Source organism: Salvelinus sp. IW2-2015, linkage group LG4q.1:29, assembly GCF_002910315.2.
Source record: "Salvelinus sp. IW2-2015 linkage group LG4q.1:29, ASM291031v2, whole genome shotgun sequence".
Lineage (NCBI taxonomy): Eukaryota > Metazoa > Chordata > Actinopteri > Salmoniformes > Salmonidae > Salvelinus > Salvelinus sp. IW2-2015.
In genome coordinates this window covers 56,186,985-56,205,430 of record NC_036842.1, presented here as the reverse complement: position 1 = coordinate 56,205,430, position 18,446 = coordinate 56,186,985, and the positions used below count along the sequence as shown (strand labels likewise).

Here is an 18,446-nt window from a genome sequence, read left to right as displayed (position 1 = left end):
CTCTTGCTCTCTCGTTGGAGCTTGGACGGCTACTTTGACAACATCTGAGTGGACATGTGCCGTAGAGCTTTTTTCATTTAAGATGTGAGAAATGTGGAACCTTTTCCAACACACTGCATGGCTCAAATGAGATCAGGAGGAGAGAGTAAAAAGGATGAATGGGTCACCCCACTGTGAGCACCGGGAATGAGGGATGAGAGAGAGAGAGCTTATGAACAGTTTGTACACGAACTTCCTAGGTTCATGATGACGAAAGCTCTTCTGCTTTCATGTTCTAGGGAGAAAGAGCACTCAGTGAGAATCCAAACCGCCAATCTGAATGGTGAGTTGCACCTTTACATGTGTTCCTTAACCTGTTTTCATAATTTTCTACTTCAATACAATCATATGTCCATAAACAGAGTGTCATTGTAGAGACCCAACAGGGGGCTTTGGGAAGAAGTGTAAATATCTGCCTCTCTTCTGTCTATACCAGGAACAGAGACCGGTAATGTTATTCGGAACAAGGGTAGTGTAGTAGGGTATAAGGGGTGAGTGGTGCTGGCAGGGGTTAGGAGGAGGAGTAGATAGAATTCACCACTAACCACTGATTCAGGGTCTTTATTATCGCCCTAATGGTTCATGGTTAATGGTAGTAATGTTATTGTGTATTCTACGTAATGACACAGTTTTACGTTATTACGCAAACATACCCCCTACTCAAACCGAGCTCCGCTTTAAGTCTATCGCAAGAGCAAAACCAAACCTTCCAACTTTCTCCACTCCAAAATTTAAAAGTACCACGTACTTCGCTAAATTTATAACGTATGTCAGTCAATCCATAAGAATGAAAACATTCGATGGGCACAACTTTATCGTATCTCTCCGTTATTATTTAGAATTCATCAGGTTTAGGTAACTGTCTCTTCTATGATTCAGTAATTTAAATACGACTCCAGTTTCAATACATTATTCCATCAGATCATTTAGGCAACTTACCGTATTACATCGAAATCGCCTCGCTATTATTTTGAATTACTTAATCTTTCAATTGAACCTAAACAAGCTATTAAAACGTTCAGTTTATATCTTAAACAAACACTAACAACCGTATCTTTCCGGGCAAAACCTATAAATAGTTGAATTATAATCATAATGAATTTTTGTCTATTGATGCATAGGCTGAGCTACGAACCCAAGTCTCCCGCGTTGTAGGCAATAATTTTACCCCTGGACCAACAGCACTATTTTAAAGATGGAGGCGCAAATAATCGTATTATTATAATTCTCTGTAGTCGTAAACTCCGGAACCGAGACAATTCCCAGAAAATAGCCCTATTCTAAAAGGTCCTAGCGTTTCCCCAGCGAGGATTCTCATTACTCTCTCTGTCTCGTTTTCTCTGTATGTCCCCTTATCTTCTTATCCGGGATTCAGACAGCCCGGTATTTAACCCTCGACCTGCTGTTTCCCTTGACTATCTACACCTTTCTTTTGACTGTGTCTATCCACTATTCTCAATAAGTTTGCTAAATCCTGTCCTAGTTCGGTTAAATCTTCCCTGACTTTCCCTAGGGCAGCCAGCCCTATCCTTTCCTCCTCCTGCTTGCTACTTACATTTTCCTTATGTATCTGTTTTATAAGCGATTCTAGCTTTTCTACATCTAGACGCCCATCAAATTCATACTTCTTTCTCCTTTTTTGACCCAAATCAATATTTCTTTTAGCTTTTAACTTCATATAACGCTCGTCTCCCGTTAAATCCGGAACCTCCTTTGAGGATTTACTACCCATGTTTGATAAATCCTTGCCGTCACTATGGTATCTATCACAATCCATGTGTATGTATTTCTATGATCTATGTATGTGCTCTTTTTCCCGTTATCCTATTCCTATAGTTTCTCTCCTGACTGTGTGTGTCTCTTTATGCTCACAATCTATGTGTATCTCTTTAATAACTTCTTGTCACTACAGGGGGTGCTGTTTCAACTTCGACATTTAGCGTTCCCAAATTAAACTGCGTCGTACTCAATTCTTGCTCGTACAATATGCATATTATTATTACTATTGGATAGAAAACAATCTCTAGTTTCTAAANAGAGAGAGAGAGAGAGAGAGAGAGAGAGAGAGAGAGAGAGAGAATGGGTCAGTTCTGGTCAGGGAACTCTGCATTGACAGACAGGTACATGTTGGAAGGAGTGAAGCAACATGACTGTGGGAGGCAATTAATTTGACTCTGGCAGATAGAGGGCAATTAGGCTCAGAGTCCTCTCGTTAATATTTCCTTCTGGGAGAGTGTATGTGTGTGAGTGTGTGTGTGTCTGTGTGTATGTGCGTGTGTGTGTGAGTACACCAGTATTTGTGTGTCTGTGTGCGTGCATGTGAGTGCCCGGGATTGTAAAAGGTCAGACACTCTCTGGCAGGATATTCTGCTCACCTGTCCAACTCCATTCCAATTTCCCCAGGGGGTTGCTTTACAAGGACACACCTGTCCTTACACCTGACATTACTGAACCTCTAAATGGATATGACTTTATAGCCGTCGTTGTATTGTGTTTCAGATAGGACCATGACTGGGGAACTGAGGCCAAGTCGCCCAAAGGCAGGAACCAAGAGAGCCAGCAGTGAGGCCTTCGGGTGAGTCCAGATTCAGCCTCATTAAGGTCATGAACCTCACAACTACAGATATAGGATGTTAATTTGAGTCGCTTTTCTACAGAAAGAAAGCAATCATGCAGCAACAGTAAATGTGAATTGTATTACAATTAATGGACATTTGCAGGATAACTTCAGGAGATGTAAAACTGGTAGTGCATTTGTGGTTTAAAAAGGCTTCTGAAGTCTGTAATTCTTTACATTTCAGACTTTACTTTCCCTTACGAAATATGTACCAACCCCTACAAAAATGTCCATTAATTATAATCCACACAATAATTCACATTTTCTGTTGATGCAGGATTATTTTCCTTCTGCAGCAAACTGGCTCAAATTAAGATCCTACATCTGTAGCAGTTTGTTGTTAAAACAGTATAGTTACCACGGTGTTGTTGCTGTTGTAGTATTCACTGTTACTTCACTACATGTTTGGCCTTGCTGAATGTGGCTCCATAGTCTGTCTGGAAGCTCCGGGACTGGGAGCAGCTGCTGCAGAGGAATGCCTTTGTCAGACTGATACGGTACAAGGTATCCCAGCCCAGCCCATAGTTTATCCCAAGCCTTAAGCCTGGTTTATACTAGGTCTAACGACATGTTTTAAAGTGACAATCCCAAAGTTTGTATATAAACACAGCTAGCCAACACCCCCCAGATCCTGCAGCCATGCTTCCCTAGACCGATTACAGAGGATTAGCAGACATCAGAGCTTCAGCACTGGTCTGATGGTCTGATTAATGGACAGACAGCATGGATGTCAGCCCACCAGCCCAATACCCAGTCAGTCTGTGCCCATAGTCACATCCCAGTCCCATTTCTTTGTGGGGTTAACTCTCATTGGGTCACTGGGGTGGCCTCTATCACTCTATCCCTGAGACCTGCTGCTACTGTTGATGCTGCTGTGGATGCTTGAAAAAACCAAACACACATCAAATGTATTATCACTGCATGCAGACAGACAGGATTAGGATGTTTTTGAAAATGTGATTAAACTTTGAAACTGTTATGGTGTGTGACCTGTGCAGACCTAGTTCCATCCCCATGATAGAAGCCTCTACTATTACGAGGAAAATCTAATCCGTCACATCCTTTCGGGATGTTTTGTCGGCCTTAAGAGGCCAATTTAAAACAGCCATGCTACAGTGTAACTGTATTTTTTGGTGCAATGTCTCCACATTTACATTATTGGTTCTTCTAATGGGACACTTAGTTTTCATTAGAGAGGAGAGACAACAGGCAGAGAAGACTAGGTTGAGAGAGGCATCGACGCCCATCCAGCTGCTGGGCGATGCAGTACACTACTCCCACAGACACTCACAGCTTCTATGCAGTCYCTCAATACATATTGATTGCAAATAAGATTGTGATGGGAGACAGTTCTCATGCTCATGTCAGTGACCTGAATATTCCCCATAGCCTGTTATTGTATATGGAGTTAGTGGACATCAAATCTTATTTGTCTCATGCACCTAATAGAACAGATTTAGACCTTACCATGAAATGCTTACAAGCCCTTAACCAACAATGCAGAATTAAAAAAAAATGTTAGTTTTACAGTCTCCCGAGTGGCGCAGCGGTCTAGCATCACAGTGCTAGAGGCATCACTACAGACCCGGGGTTGATCCCGGGCTGTGTTGCAGCCTGTCGTGACCGGGAGACCCATGAGGAGGCTCACAATTGGCCTAGCGTTGTCTGGTTTACACGGACCCAAACCGGCTGCGCGCGTGCGCCATCGTGCGTAAATGTATTTTGTCCCCCCACACCAAACGTGATCACGACACGCAGGTTAAAATACCAAAACAAACTCTGAACCAATTACATTAATTTGGGGACCGGTCGAAAAGCATTAAACATTTATGTAAATTTAGCTAGCTAGCTTGCATTTGCTAGCTAATTTGTCCTATTTAGCTAACTTGCTGTTGCTAGCTAATTTGTCCTGGGATATAAATATTGAGTTGTTATTTTACCTGAAATGCACAGGAGTCCTCTACTCCGACAATTAATCCACACATAAAACGGTCAACCGAATCGTTTCTAGTCATCTCTCTTCCTTCCAGGCTTTTTCTTCTCTGGACTTTATATTGCGATTGGCAACTTTCATAAATTAGGTGCATTACCGCCACCGACCTTGCTCGTCTTTCAGTCACCCACGTGGGTAAAACCAATGAGGAGATGGCACGTGGGTACCTGCTTCTATAAACCAATGAGGAGATGGGAGAGGTGGGACAGCGCGATCTGCATCACAAATAGAACTGACTTCTATTTTGGCCCTTGGCAATGCAGACGATCGTTGACGCGCGCGAGCAATGTGGGTGCAATAATTGAATAATATGGATTTCTGAATTTATTTTGCAACGCTTGCGCACGCGACGTGAGCGGAGTAGTCAGGGTATTAGGGGAGGGTTTGACCGGCCGGGATGTCCTTGTCCCATCCCTACATCCTGAGTCCGAATGGGAGTTGCAGCAATGGGACAAGACTGTAACTACTACCACTTAGGGAGAAAAATGTGTACATTTTTTCAATAAAAATAAGGAAAAAAGTAGGTAGGGGTGAAATGACTATGCATAGATAATAGACAGCAAGTAACAGCAGCGTAAAAAAAGGGTGTCACTGCAAATAGTCCTTTGGGGTAGAAGCTGTTAAGGAGCCTTTTGGACCTAGACTTGGCACTGCGGTACTGCTTGCCATGTGGTAGCAGAGAGAACAGTCTATGTGTTGGCCCAGTGATGTACTGGGCCATACGCACTACCCTCTGTAGTGCCTTGCAGTCGGATGTCGAGCAATTGCCATACCAAGCAGTGATGCAACCAGTCAGGATGTTCTCCATCATGCAGCTGTAGAACTTTTTGAGGATCTGAGGACTAATACCAAATCTTTTCAGTCTCCTGAGGGGAAATAGGCATTGTTTTGGCCTCTTCATGACTGTCTTGGTGTGTTTGGACCATATAGTTTGTTAATGATGTGGACACCAAGGAACTTGAAGCTCTCAACCCACTCCACTTTAGCCCCATCGATGTGAAAGGGGGTGTGCTCTGCATTTATTTTGCTGTAGTCCACTATCAGCTCTTTTGTCTTGATCACATTGAGGGAGAGATTGTTGTCCTGGCACCACACTGCCATGTCTCTGACCTCCTCCATATAGGCTGTCTCTTTGTTGTCGGTGATCAAGCCTACCACCGTTGTGTTGTCGGCAAACTTAATGATGGTGGTGGAGTCGTGCGTGGCCATGCTGTTGTGGGTGGACAGGGGGTACAGAAGGGGACTAAGCACACACCCCTGAGGGGCCCAAGTGTTGAGGATCAGCGTGGCAGATGTGTTGTTGCCTACCCTTACCACCTGGGGGCAGTCCAGGATCCAGTTGCAGAGGGAGGTGTTTAGTCCTAGGGTCCTTAGTTTAGTGATGAGCTTTGAGGGAACTATGGTGTTGAGCTGAGTCGTAGTCAACGAACTGAGCTGTAGCTGTAGTCAACGAACAGCATTCTCACGTAGGTGTTCCTTTTGTCCAGTTGGGAAAGGGCAGTGTGGAGTGCAATCGAGATTGCATCATCTGTGGATCTGTTGGGGTGGTATGCAAGTTGTTGTGGGTCTAGGTTTTCTGGGATGATGGTGTTGATGTGAGCCATGACAAGCCTTTCAAAGCATTTCATGGCTACCGACGTGAGTGCTACTAGGCGGGAGTCATTTAGGCAGGTTACCTTGGCGTTCTTGGGCACAGGGACTATGGTGTTCTGCTTGAAATATGTAAGTATTACAGACTCTGTCAGGGAGAGGTTGAAAATGTACGCGACTACGCGTCCTGGTAAACAGTCTGAATATTGACCTGTTTAAAGGTCTTACTAACATCAGCTATGGAGAGCATGATCACACAGTTGTCTGGAACAGCTGGTGCTCTCATGCATGGTTCAGTGTTGCTTGCCTCGAAGTGAGCATAGAAGGCATTTAACTTGTCTGGTAGGCTCGCATCACTGGACAGTCCTGTAGRTTAGCATCCGCTTTGTACATGTCTCTGTGAGTGGAGTAAAGGTGATCTATCTTTTTCCTCTGGTTGCACATGTGACAGGCTGGTAAAAATGAGGTGAAACGGATAAAAATGTTCCTGCATTAAACATCATGTTTTAGGTAGAATCAAATAAAAGATTCAAGTGAAGTCAAATTTTTAAGTGCATCATCACAGTCTCAATACACTTTACAGAGATCATTTTTAAATGACCTGTTCCATCCATCTCTCCATTCCTCACTCCCTGTTTGTCTGCACTTTTGCTCCCCCCTCCTCCTCTCCTCCTCTCCCTTCCTCCTCCTCGTCCCMTCCTCCCTCCTTCTCTCTTCTCCTCCTCCCCATTCCCTCCAACTTTCCTGCTCCTCTCCTCTCCCCTCCTCCTACATACCTGCACCTCTACTGCAGGCTGCCACGCTCCATAAAGAGCACTTACCTCCGTGGGAACCTGACCAGCCTGCAGATAAACTAACAAACAAGCACATACACACACACACACAAACACACACACGGCGAGTGCTTAAATAAACTCACTCTTTCCAGCGGCATTTACGTTTTAGTGAAGTAGAACAAATACATTTTTCTATTTTAATTGCATTTACTTGATAATTATTATAATTGTTTTACCTTCTCAGGTTGTTATAATAGGGGCCTGTCATAAGTGTGTTTTGCCCTGCAACAGTCTGGTCTCGCGCCTCATCTCTTCTGTTCCTCAGATCAACTCATCAGAGAGTAAAACTGCAACATCTGACTTCAAAGTCTTTTTCTGTCTAGACAGACAGCAATTTCTGATAGGGGCCTGTCATAAGTGTGTTTTGCCCTGCAACAATCTGGTCTCACACCTCATCTCTTCTGTTCCTCAGATAAACTCATCAGAAAGTAAACAGTCTGGTCTTGCGCCTCATCTCTTCTGTTCCTCAGATAAACTCATCAGAGAGTAAAACTGCAACATCTGACTTCAAAGTCTTTTTCTGTCTAGACAGACAGCAATTTCTGATACTCCGTGATATATTCTGATCAACTGGCTTGTTCTTGTGTCAGGTAACTAAATAACACATTAATCAGATAACATACTGTACCTGTCCGTTACAACAGATCAAATATTTTTGACCAAATTCGTAGTTACTGCGTTTTGACTTTGTAGAGCAGAGTTGTTGTATGGATTTTCAGTCTGCATTTTAAATTGCCTCTCACTGGACTCTCTTTCATATTTTACATAGAGGCTTTTAAAAAAGACATTTTGCATCCATATGCACTAGTTTGACACTTCAATTCAGAAGCAAAGATGAGAGGACTTGGTCTCCCAGGTGGCTCACTGTACTGTGAGGATGTTTTTTTGTTGCTGTGTGTGTGTGTGTGTGTGTTAGGTGTGTGTGTATGCGTGTGTGTGTTTGTGCTTGTTTGTGTGTGCGTCAGTGTAAGATTGGGCATAGCCCAGGGCTTTTTGGCTCAGTCATATCTGTCCAGATTATGCACAATATAATGCTAGTTGTGATACATACATACTCTATTTTACAATGACTTTGGCATGCTCCTTTTCTACCTCTTTACATCCAACAACCCGACTTGGGGTACTGATATTCGGGGGCCCTCCCCCCCAAAAAAAATATTTCAGCTCATGTGTTATAATTTTTACCCATTTTTCATGATATCCAATTGGTAGTTACAGTCTTGTCCCATCATTGCAACTCCCGTATTGACTCGGGAGAGGCGAAGGTCAAGAGTCCTCCTAAACACAACCCCGCAAAGCCGCAGTGCTTCTTGACACACTGCTCACTTAACCCAGCTGCACAAATGTGTAGGAGGAAACACCGTACAGCTGGCAACCAAAGGAGCCACTAAAGCGCAATGGGACATGGACATGTCGGCCGGCCAAACCCTCCCTACCGAACATGTGTGCCGCCTCATGGGTCTCCAGTCGCAGCCAGCTGCGTCACAGGCTGGGATCGCACCCGGGTCTGTTGTGACACTCTCAGCCACTGGGGCAGTACCTTAGAACGCTAGGCACTTGTGGAGCCTCAGCCTAGGAAGAGATTTAGCCGTTTTAAAGCTCATTTCCTGTCACGAATCCCGCTTCCTGAGTCTGTTTTTGCCTGTGTTCTGTCCTGGAGTGTTTTTTCGGTGTCCTGGAACGCACCCTGTCTGGTTGCCGGGCGACGTAGCTAGTTGGAGGATCTCTGAGTACCCGCACCTGTATCCCATCAGCTATCTGCACACCTGGTCCTGATCATCACCCCTCCACTTCATAAGCGCTGACCTGACATCCATTCCCTGCCGGATCGTTAGCCATGAACATCATTCACCCGGAACACTCATCCCATCCCTACCTGGTCGTCGGTGACTTCAGTTACTTCCTTGGATCTGCTTACTCAATTCCATCAACTCACCTCCCGCTGCCCGCTCCGCTACTTGGATTTTTCTATCACTACATTTAAACTTGTAAATAAATACTCACCTTCGTCTTACTCTCCTTGTCCTGGTCTGCTTCTGGGTTCTACTTTAGAGAACCGTGACAGAACGATCCGGCCGGAATGAACCCAGCGGACCTGGACTCCGTTCGACATGCCATTACCCATCAGGGGAAGATATTGGGACAACACCAGCACGGCGCTACAGGAGATAGCGATTTCAGTCCAGAACTTCTCTGCTAGCTTGGCGAGTATCCAGGATCAGCTCAGTTTGCCGCGGATTCTCCACCACCTGTTTCACCCCTCTCACCTGCCGCTTCTGGAGCGGTTTCCTTCCGTGAGCCCAAGGTACCGACGCCTGATAAATACGAAGGGGATTTGGGAAGATGCCGTTCATTTCTTATGCAGTGTGGTTTAGTGTTTGATCTGCAGCCCCACTCTTACGCCACAGACAAGGCTAGGATAGCTTTTGTTATTGAATTGCTGCGTGGTAGAGCTTTGGAATGGGCTTCAGCTGTTTGGGAACAACAGGACACCTGCATGGGTCATACCAGGAGTTCACGCAGAGATGGAAAGCTTTTTGACCATCCAGTCCGAGGTAAGGACGCAGCTAAGCGGTTGTTCTCTCTTCGCCAAGGAGCTCGTTACGTGGCAGACTTTGTGATTGAGTTCCGGACATTGGCTGTGGAGAGTGGGTGGAATGAGGAGGCACTACAAGCGGCTTTTTACCAGGGGTTGTCGGAGAACTCAAGGATGAGCTGATCTCCTATCCGGAGCCTTGTGACCTGGACAGTTTGGTCGCATTATCTATTAGGGTGGATAACAGAGTTCGAGAGAGAAGGAAGGAGAAGCAGTGGGTCCGGTCCAATCAATCAGCTACTCGGTTACCATTCGGTCAGGAGGTGGACCAGAAGGTGTTAATCATGTTTCCTCACACGGGATTAGTGGAGGAGTCCTGCCGCCAGATCCTGAACCTATGCAAGTGGGGCGGCACGGGTTAACTAAGGACGAGCGCCAACGTAGACGTGAGACCAACAGCTGCCTCTACTGTGGTAGCTCGGGACATTACATCTCCGTTTGTCCTCAGCGCCCGTTAAACTGCTCGGCTCGTTAAGTTTGGGAGGTTTGTTAGCGAGCCAGTTTCAACCTCTCAAGAGCCCTGTCAGACCTCGTTTTCCTGCTACCCTCGTAAATAAGAATCAGAGTTTAGCGATTAACGCTTTCATCGATTCAGGTGCCGATGACAGCTTCATTGATGCCGACTTAGTGGAACAGCTGGGGCTTTCCAAGGAGCAATTACCGGAAGCCATTGAAGCAACCACTCTGAACGGCAGTAGTCTGGCACGGATCACTATGAGGACTGAACCTGTTAAGATGTTGTTGTCGGGGAATCTTTAGAGGTTATTTCTTTTTTCATTTTGCCTTCCCCCCATGTTCCTCTGGTTCTTGGATACCCCTGGCTAAGAGAACAAATCCCTCATTCGATTGGGTGACTGGAAAGGTAACTAGTTGGAGCATTGAGTGCCATGCTAACTGCCTCAGGACTGCCTGTTCTTATGCTGTCCCCAGTCGGGTCAGTGAGTCTGCTCCTCCTGATTTGTCCCTGGTTCCTGAAACATATCACGAGTTGGGTGAGGTGTTCAGTAAGCAGAAGGCTCAGTCACTTCCTCCCCACCGACCTTATGATTGTACGATTAATCTGTTCCCTGGAGCTGCTTTTCCCAAGGGACGGTTATACAGTATCTCTCGACCTGAGCGGGAAGCCCTGGAGACCTACATAAAGGAGTCACTTGCTGCAGGTCTCATTCGTCCCTCGTCATCACCCCTGGGAGCTGGATTTTTTTTGTGAGTAAGAAGGATGGCTCTCTTCGACCGTGTATTGATTATCGGGGGTTGAATGATATTACGGTCAAGAACAAGTACCCCTGCCCTTGTGAGCTCCGCTTTCGATTCTTTACAGGGTGCTACTGTGTTTACGAAGCTTGATCTACGCAATGCGTATCATCTGGTTCGGATCAAAGAGGGGACGAGTGGTTGACTGGGTTCAATACACCTATGGGACATTTCGAGTACCAGGTGATGCCGTTGGACTTTCCAACGCTCCAGCAGTGTTCCAGAGTTTGGTGAATGACGTGCTGAGGGATATGATCGGTCTGTTTGTGTTCGTTTACCTGGATGACATCCTGATTTTCTCCAAGGAGCTTTCCAGCCACATCCAGCATGTTAAGCAGGTCCTGCAGCGGTTATTGGAGAACCGTCTGTTTGTGAAGGCAGAGAAGTGTGATTTTCACGCCCACACTACATCCTTCCTCGGGTACATCATCTCCAGGGGTGAGATCAAGATGGACCAAGAGAAGGTTCGGGCGGTTCGGGATTGGGCCCGGCCCGGTACGAGATTGCAGCTCCAGAGATTCCTGGGATTTGCGAACTTCTATCGGAGGTTTATCCGTGATTACAGCCGGGTGGCCGCCCCTTTAACTGCTCTGACGTCTTGCACCAGAATTTTCTGTTGGACTCCTGAGGCAGACCGAGCATTTCTGAACTTGAGAGCCGATTCACCAACGCCCCGATTCTCTCTCAACCTGACACTTCCCGTCAGTTTGTTGTGTGAGGTGGACGCATCTGATGTGGGGGTGGCGCCATCCTGTCCCAGCGTAGCCTCACTGACGGCTGGGAACGTCGTCCTATCGGCTTTCGCTGTCTTCCGGGTGGGCCGTGCGGGCCACTCTGCACCGGGTTCCCAGGTTGCGTCTTTCCACAACCTGAGAGATGGCCATGTAACGATGTGTGGCAGCTAGGCGTTGGGCACCCGTTTAGGGGGGAGCTTCTTCGTTGTGCCGTTCAAGCCATGAGTTTTCTTGTGGTGCAAGAGCTTTCCAAGACCACAAATGTTCGAGCGGTTTGCCTTCCTTGGAGGGCGTTAGTGGCGTCAGCAGTTGGGGGGTAAGGAAAGCCGGCTTGGCAGGTACTGGCAACCAGGTAGAGCGACACCCGTAACTCCTCGTGAGGGCATACTTTCACGAGACCGAGAGCCACAAGGAGCATTCCTCGGGTTCACTTACACGTGCATCAAGTAGTTCGCGCCTCAAAAGCACTGTTGTCTGACAAGACGATACCACGTGGCAGAGTCAGAAGGTCGGCGAGGGTCTGAGTTTAGCCGTTCAGTGAAAGCTCACGGCTGCTGCGAAGAACTTATTGGATCCGCCTGGCGACCGCACTCTCCCGACCATGAGATGTGCGGATCACCTGCACAACAGAAGCTGAGACGGGGACAGTGTCAGGGTTGAGCGAGAATCGGCGGGCCTTGTGTGAATCGGCTCTCCTCTCAGAGTTTGTTAAGATAAAATGCTCGGTCTTCTGCCTCCAGGGTCCAACCGAGAACGAATGTACGTGTGAGAGGGGGTGCGAGACTTTCAGAGCAGGTTAAGAGGGGGCGGCCACCGGGCTGTAATGCGAAGGCATAAAACTGCAGAGTAAGAAGACGAGTTTTCGCAATATATCCAGCGCAGAATACATCTGGCAGCTTCATGATCTGTACGCTGGGGACGCCCGTGGGTAACCATAGAGAGTCGCACCGAACCGCCCGATTGACAGTTGCATGGATGTTGTATGGTTCGGTCTTGGGTCTCACCCCGTGGTACGGAGTGGAATGGCTACCGCGCCGCGGACCACGGGGATTAGTAGTATGGTGGGGCGTTGAACCAACATCATACTCCTGGTTGCCTGGCACAAACAGTACGTGGTTTCTCCCGCATTAACCGGCCTTGAGCAGGGACCTCGCTTAGACATGTCTGGATCTGGCCGGTTGCTAAAGGATTCGCTCTCTGCTGACAGATGATCGAATGGATGTCCATCACCAGGCTAAAAATCGGAACCAACATAAACAGGATAACGGCTCGTGATTTACTACCTTCATGCACGTTCATTCCAAACTCTCGGCAGACTTGGCTCGGCGTGAGGGTTGGACAAATGTCCAATATAGTCATCGGAGCCCTTGTGGTACTGTAATATGTCACTATGGTGTATTGAACCGCAGGTTCCAAACCCACTGCGTCCCTCTTTGATCCGAACAAGATATACGCATTGCGTGATCAAGCTCGTAAACACAGTAGCACCTGATAAACAAGTACGAAAGCGTGAGCTCAGAGGGAGGGGGCGTACTTTGGTTCTCTGCAACTGGTGGATGATACGATCAAACCCGCGAGCCGGAATTAATATGCAATAACACGTGTGAAGAAGAGCACGCCTCCTTCTTATCACAAAAATCCAGCTCCCGAGGTGGTGATGTGTACTCGTGATGGTGAGATGCGGTGCGAAGTTAGACTAGACAAAAGTTGAACTCCTTTATGTAGAGATCTCCTCGCGAGGGCTTCCGCTCAGCGTCGGAGACTCTGGATGACTGCGTTAATTCATTCACCCGTCCTTGGAAAAGCAGCTCCACGGCGAACTCGAACTCTATATCGTTACACCACACGTGCGGCCTCGGTTGGTGAGCGGCAGTTCGATGCTGGCACGCTCTTGTCTGACTTCTGTAACGATCCCTATCCACGCGCGCAGGATTCTGCGCTGACTCTTTGACTTGGTTTTTCAGGGAAACCAGGGACAATCCGGTACAGGTAGGTAAGCAGTACACCATTGATGGCTGACATGATTCAGTAAGTGACGTTAACTGCTACTTGTCCATCCTCGCAGCGGTACTAGAGCATTCATGCGCTAATCGAACTGGAGCCCAGATGTGCCTTGAGGTGCCAGGATGATATGCCTTGTTGTAGGGCACTCAATGCTCAGAGAGTTTCTTCACAGACTGGGTACGGACTTCGCCCCTATTGTGATCCATTAAGTGTTTCATCAGGGACCATGGATGGGGATTTGGTTGTTTTCTAAGTCCAGCGGTATGTTCAAGAACGCAGTAGAGAACCTTCTGTGGCGGTGGATCAGGTCGAAATGAAAGAAGAAATAGACTCTTCTGGATTACAGTGATTTCTCCGCCGACAGACACACCATTAACTATGGGAGGCTTACACGATGCCTTCCACGTCTCTAAGCTAGATTCTGGCCGTGCTCAGGATACTTCGACCTCCGCTATACAAGTACGTAATGGGTTCAGTTCAGATCGGCTTGCCGGTAATTGCTTAGCACGGGAAGCGCCCGCAGATACCAGATCACTAAGATCGATGGAGCATTCCACATGAAGCGCGCTGCGGCTGCATGCGCATGCTCTTGCATACTGATGAAATCAGGCCATCTAAATCGCTAACAATCTCTTGGTCTCGCATCTTTCAGTTATTACTCCGTGGGGGTATGCGAGTGAAATGACCGCCATAGAGATGACGCGTGCTCCTTTGATGCATACGGTTGTGACAAACCTGGGGATGGCTGCCTTCACAACCCTTCCAGTCCCAATGACCTTAACGAGGTCCCGAGGTTAGCTTCTATAAACCGGGCTCCTGGTAGTTTGACCACATTCTCGCGAGGATGGTAGAAGTGGATCGTCTCCCCGAGCTTAGGCTTTCACCGCTTCTAGGATGCGCCAGAGCCGCTGTTTCTGGGTCGCTCTCTGACCCGCTAGTTGGCGTCGGACCTGGCATCTGAGTGAAGCCAGTGGCGACCAGAGCTTGCATAGGCTTTAAGGGAGTCTTGGTCTGCGAGAGGACTACCTCCTCAGAGGTCGTGAGGGAACTCATCAGATTGAGACAGACACTTTCTGCGCTCACGCGCTTGTCTGTACCGAATGTCACCGAGTAGTCTGATTGATTGGACGCGGATCCACTGCTATCTTCCTTCTCTCTCGAACGCTCTTCACTGTTTATCCACCCCTAGATCGATGACATGGGATACAGGTTTGGTTGGCTTACAACACTGGTGATCAGTTCCGTCTACAAACGGAGCTCGACGCTGAAGAAATAGAGCATGATGCTACGCACATGTACACGCTTCTCTAGTGGGTGCCGCTCTCTCGCTCGACGAAGAGACATCATTTAGGTACAACTGAAGGCCGGTGCTCGACTAGTAGTCTCGGCTCACTGCACACGACTCTAGAGTATCACTCCCACAGCCACAATTCTTTCCGCAAATTGCTCTAACCTGCTTTCAACAGCACGTTGTCTCATAGATAACCCCGTATACTCGGTAATGTGCGCACCTTCGTCTGTGTCACGGCACGGTAACCACACCTGCTTCACGCCGTCTGGCGATTGCACTTAGCCGAGGTGGTCTCCTGGACTGGATTGGGTAAAACTACAAGACTTTCTCATTCTGACGGCCTGTCGAACGCATCCTGGTTCAGATGTGACGAGCCTCACCTCGAGACGGTGGGTGGGTTGTGAGCGCCGTATTCATCAGTTTGTGTGAACTCTGCATGTCGCAAAAAGGACTCATTGGCGTACCAACGCAGAGAGTAGATCGAGATGTATATGCAGAAAGCTCACTCTACAGCTTCGGTCTGTGGCGTAAGAGTGGGTCGAGCTAGGTCAGGTCATAATCTGGATTAGATAGGACTCCACGCATAAGAGAATGATTACCGCGCAATTCTGAACGCTGCTTCGTGACTTCTACCGCCTTCACCCTGGCGCTCCGGTAGTACGCCCGGTGGCGTTCGTCGGAGGGGGGTACTGTCACGAATCCCGCTTCTTGAGTCTGTTTTTGCCTGTGTTCTGTCCTGGAGTGTTTTTCCGGTGTCCTGGAACGCACCCTGTCTGGTTGCCGGCGACGTAGCTAGTTGGAGATCTCTGAGTACCCGCACCTGTATCCCATCAGCTATCTGCACACCTGGTCCTGATCATCACCCCTCCACTTCATAAGCGCTGACCTGACATCCATTCCCTGCCGGATCGTTAGCCATGAACATCATTCACCCGGAACACTCATCCCATCCCTACCTGGTCGTCGGTGACTTCAGTTACTTCCTTGGATCTGCTTACTCAATTCCATCAACTCACCTCCGCTGCCCGCTCCGCTACTTGGATTTTCTATCACTACATTTAAAACTTGTAAATAAATACTCACCTTCGTCTTACTCTCCTTGTCCTGGTCTGCTTCTGGGTTCTACTTTAGAGAACCGTGACATTTCCTGCTATTCTACACATTTTTGCATGAGGCTGAGACAATTACGCAGTTTTAAGCAAATTTACAGCAATTCTACACATTTTGCTTCATATGCTACCTGGAGGTCGGGGGCCCCGGGCAGTGCCCTGTGTGCCTGTTTGGTAATCCGGACCTGAGTCTATGCTACCAAACATTCCACTCAGTCTCTCCTCTAAGTGTATTCCTGGAACCAACCTCCCCAGACATTAGGTAACCAGATCATCAAATGTGAAGTGACAGCCATGAACCATGGCATGTTATCAGTGGAGGAGGTAACACTCAGAGCACAGCAGAACATCCAGAAGGCTGAGTGTGTTATGCTTCCCAGTCTGGCGTTGGTCTCCATGCCTCAGAGAACATCAGTCTCATCCCAGTTAGATCCTCCATAACACCCAACCCACTCTCAGGAGGATCACTAGACTGGAGCACAAGAGTACTAACCCATTYCTCTTTATAGTCTCCCTCCCTGCATTCTAGTGAGTGCATTAAAAACACAATTCCAATTCYCCTCCTTTGCCTTGGCTCTCATTTCCTCCATAATGCTCCTCCATTCACAGTCACGTAGCGCCAGACTTCTTCCCATAATTTCCCCCATAAACACTCAAAAGGCAAGCATCAAAAACCCAGGAAGCTGATACATATTTCATAGGACCTCCTTATGAGGCCGAAAGAATGGAGAGCAATAGGACCAATCCACATACAGAATAGAGTTCTACAGATGTAGGATCTTAATTTGATCACCCTGTTAAAACGTGTAGTGTATTTTCCACTTTGAAAATCCACTTTGAAATTGACTTGATTTGTCCTTACGAAAAACATAGTAATTCACATTTCCTATTGCTGCAGGATTACTTTCCTGCTGTAGAAAACTGACTCAAATTATTATCCTACATGTGTATTGCTGCAAATGTTGAATACTGATCATTATCTCTATAATGACTTGTGAGTACTTTCTCTCTCTTAGGGTTTAGTGGATGGAGAAGAAAAGGCACTGTCAGTTATCCGAGTTGTACACTATACAGCACTCTACCCAATAGTCATGTGTTGTGTTCCCCCCTAGTCTGAGCTAGGGGGGAACAGTGCTGTAAACTCCATAAGAGTGCTGATTTGGTACCAAGGAAGCTATCTGCTGTCTGTGGATTGTGCAGCTTCAGGGTTCGCCACAGAAATTAGGCCAATTTTCTCTCCTCCCCTGCTAAAATAATTCACTCAAGCTGGGTAATGTCTCCTCCTTCAGCTTGGCTTTGGGGTGTCTTGGAAGGTTGAATGATAGTACTGTATTGGATTCAAAACACTTACTTCAGCAATTGCCATGCTCAGTGACGTTGCTATTTTTATTTTATGATATGATAGACATGGCTTCATTTTTGGGGGGAGGGGGGGGGTGGTCCTGAGTGATGCAGCAGTCAAAAGTACTGAGGCACCACTACTGCCGGCCGTGACCGGGAACCCCATAGGACGGCGCACAATTGGCACAGTGCCGTCGGGGTAGGGGAGGATTTGGCTGGGAGGGCTTTCCTTGGCTCATCGCGCTCTAGCAACTCCTTGTGGCGCCTGCAAGCTAACCAAGGTTAGAAAATGGGTTACAAAAAAATAAGATTGTAGTCATACCACCCTGAACACATTTGGTAGCTAAGCAGGGTCGGGCCTGGTTAGAATTTGGATGGGTGACCACCTGGGAATACCAGGTGCTGTAAGATCTATTTAAAAAAATGTTTTTTTAATGATTGACATGGTTTTTCTTCACAATACTGATTCATCTGTCAGAGATTACACATTTGAATTGTAACCATTGTATGGGATCGACCTAAGCACTGATAATAACCCAAGACCTCACCACCGTGGTTACGAAACTGAAAGACACAAAAAGAAGCAGTAGTCGTTTGTCTGTATAACTTGCTTCCAATGAACAAAGTGTCAAACAATATCTATTATCTCTGCTCATATCCCCATCCATCACAGTTGAATCTCTTTGTGAAGGTCCCATTCTGTCTCTGCCTCATCTGTCTCTGTAGTGCTCTACAAACCCCTGGTCTTACTCTGGAGCTACCTGACTAAAGAGCTGTCCCGATGGGGAGCCCAAACATGTCACCTGCAATGGATCTCTTCCCCTTCATCCTCTGGAGTCACTCACAATTAGTCAGACATAATGCAATCACTCTAAAGGGCTTCTGCTTCCTGCTTCCTGCCACTGTTAAATGAATCTGTCAGAGGAGCCTTGCTAGCCCGGAGACCAAGTGCTTCTTCTTCATCTTCTTCGTATTCTTCATTGTGCTTGTACACACACAACAAAAACACACGCAAGTGTGTGCACGTAGACTTGCAGTAAAC

At 47.2% G+C, this 18,446-nt stretch overlaps 1 protein-coding gene across 2 annotated transcripts in view; it reads left to right on the top strand.

The window, feature by feature from the left end:
- The first annotated feature begins 2,544 nt into the window (after positions 1-2,544).
- The window catches only part of LOC111962199 (RNA-binding Raly-like protein), a 58,180-nt gene continuing 42,278 nt past the window's right edge, over positions 2,545-18,446 (top strand). For both annotated transcript variants that reach the window (XM_023985094.2, XM_023985095.2), the window contains exon 1: positions 2,545-2,614. In XM_023985094.2, coding sequence (XP_023840862.2) covers positions 2,547-2,614 — 68 coding nt within the window. In that variant the 5' untranslated portion in view covers positions 2,545-2,546. The remainder of the gene's footprint in view (positions 2,615-18,446) is intronic.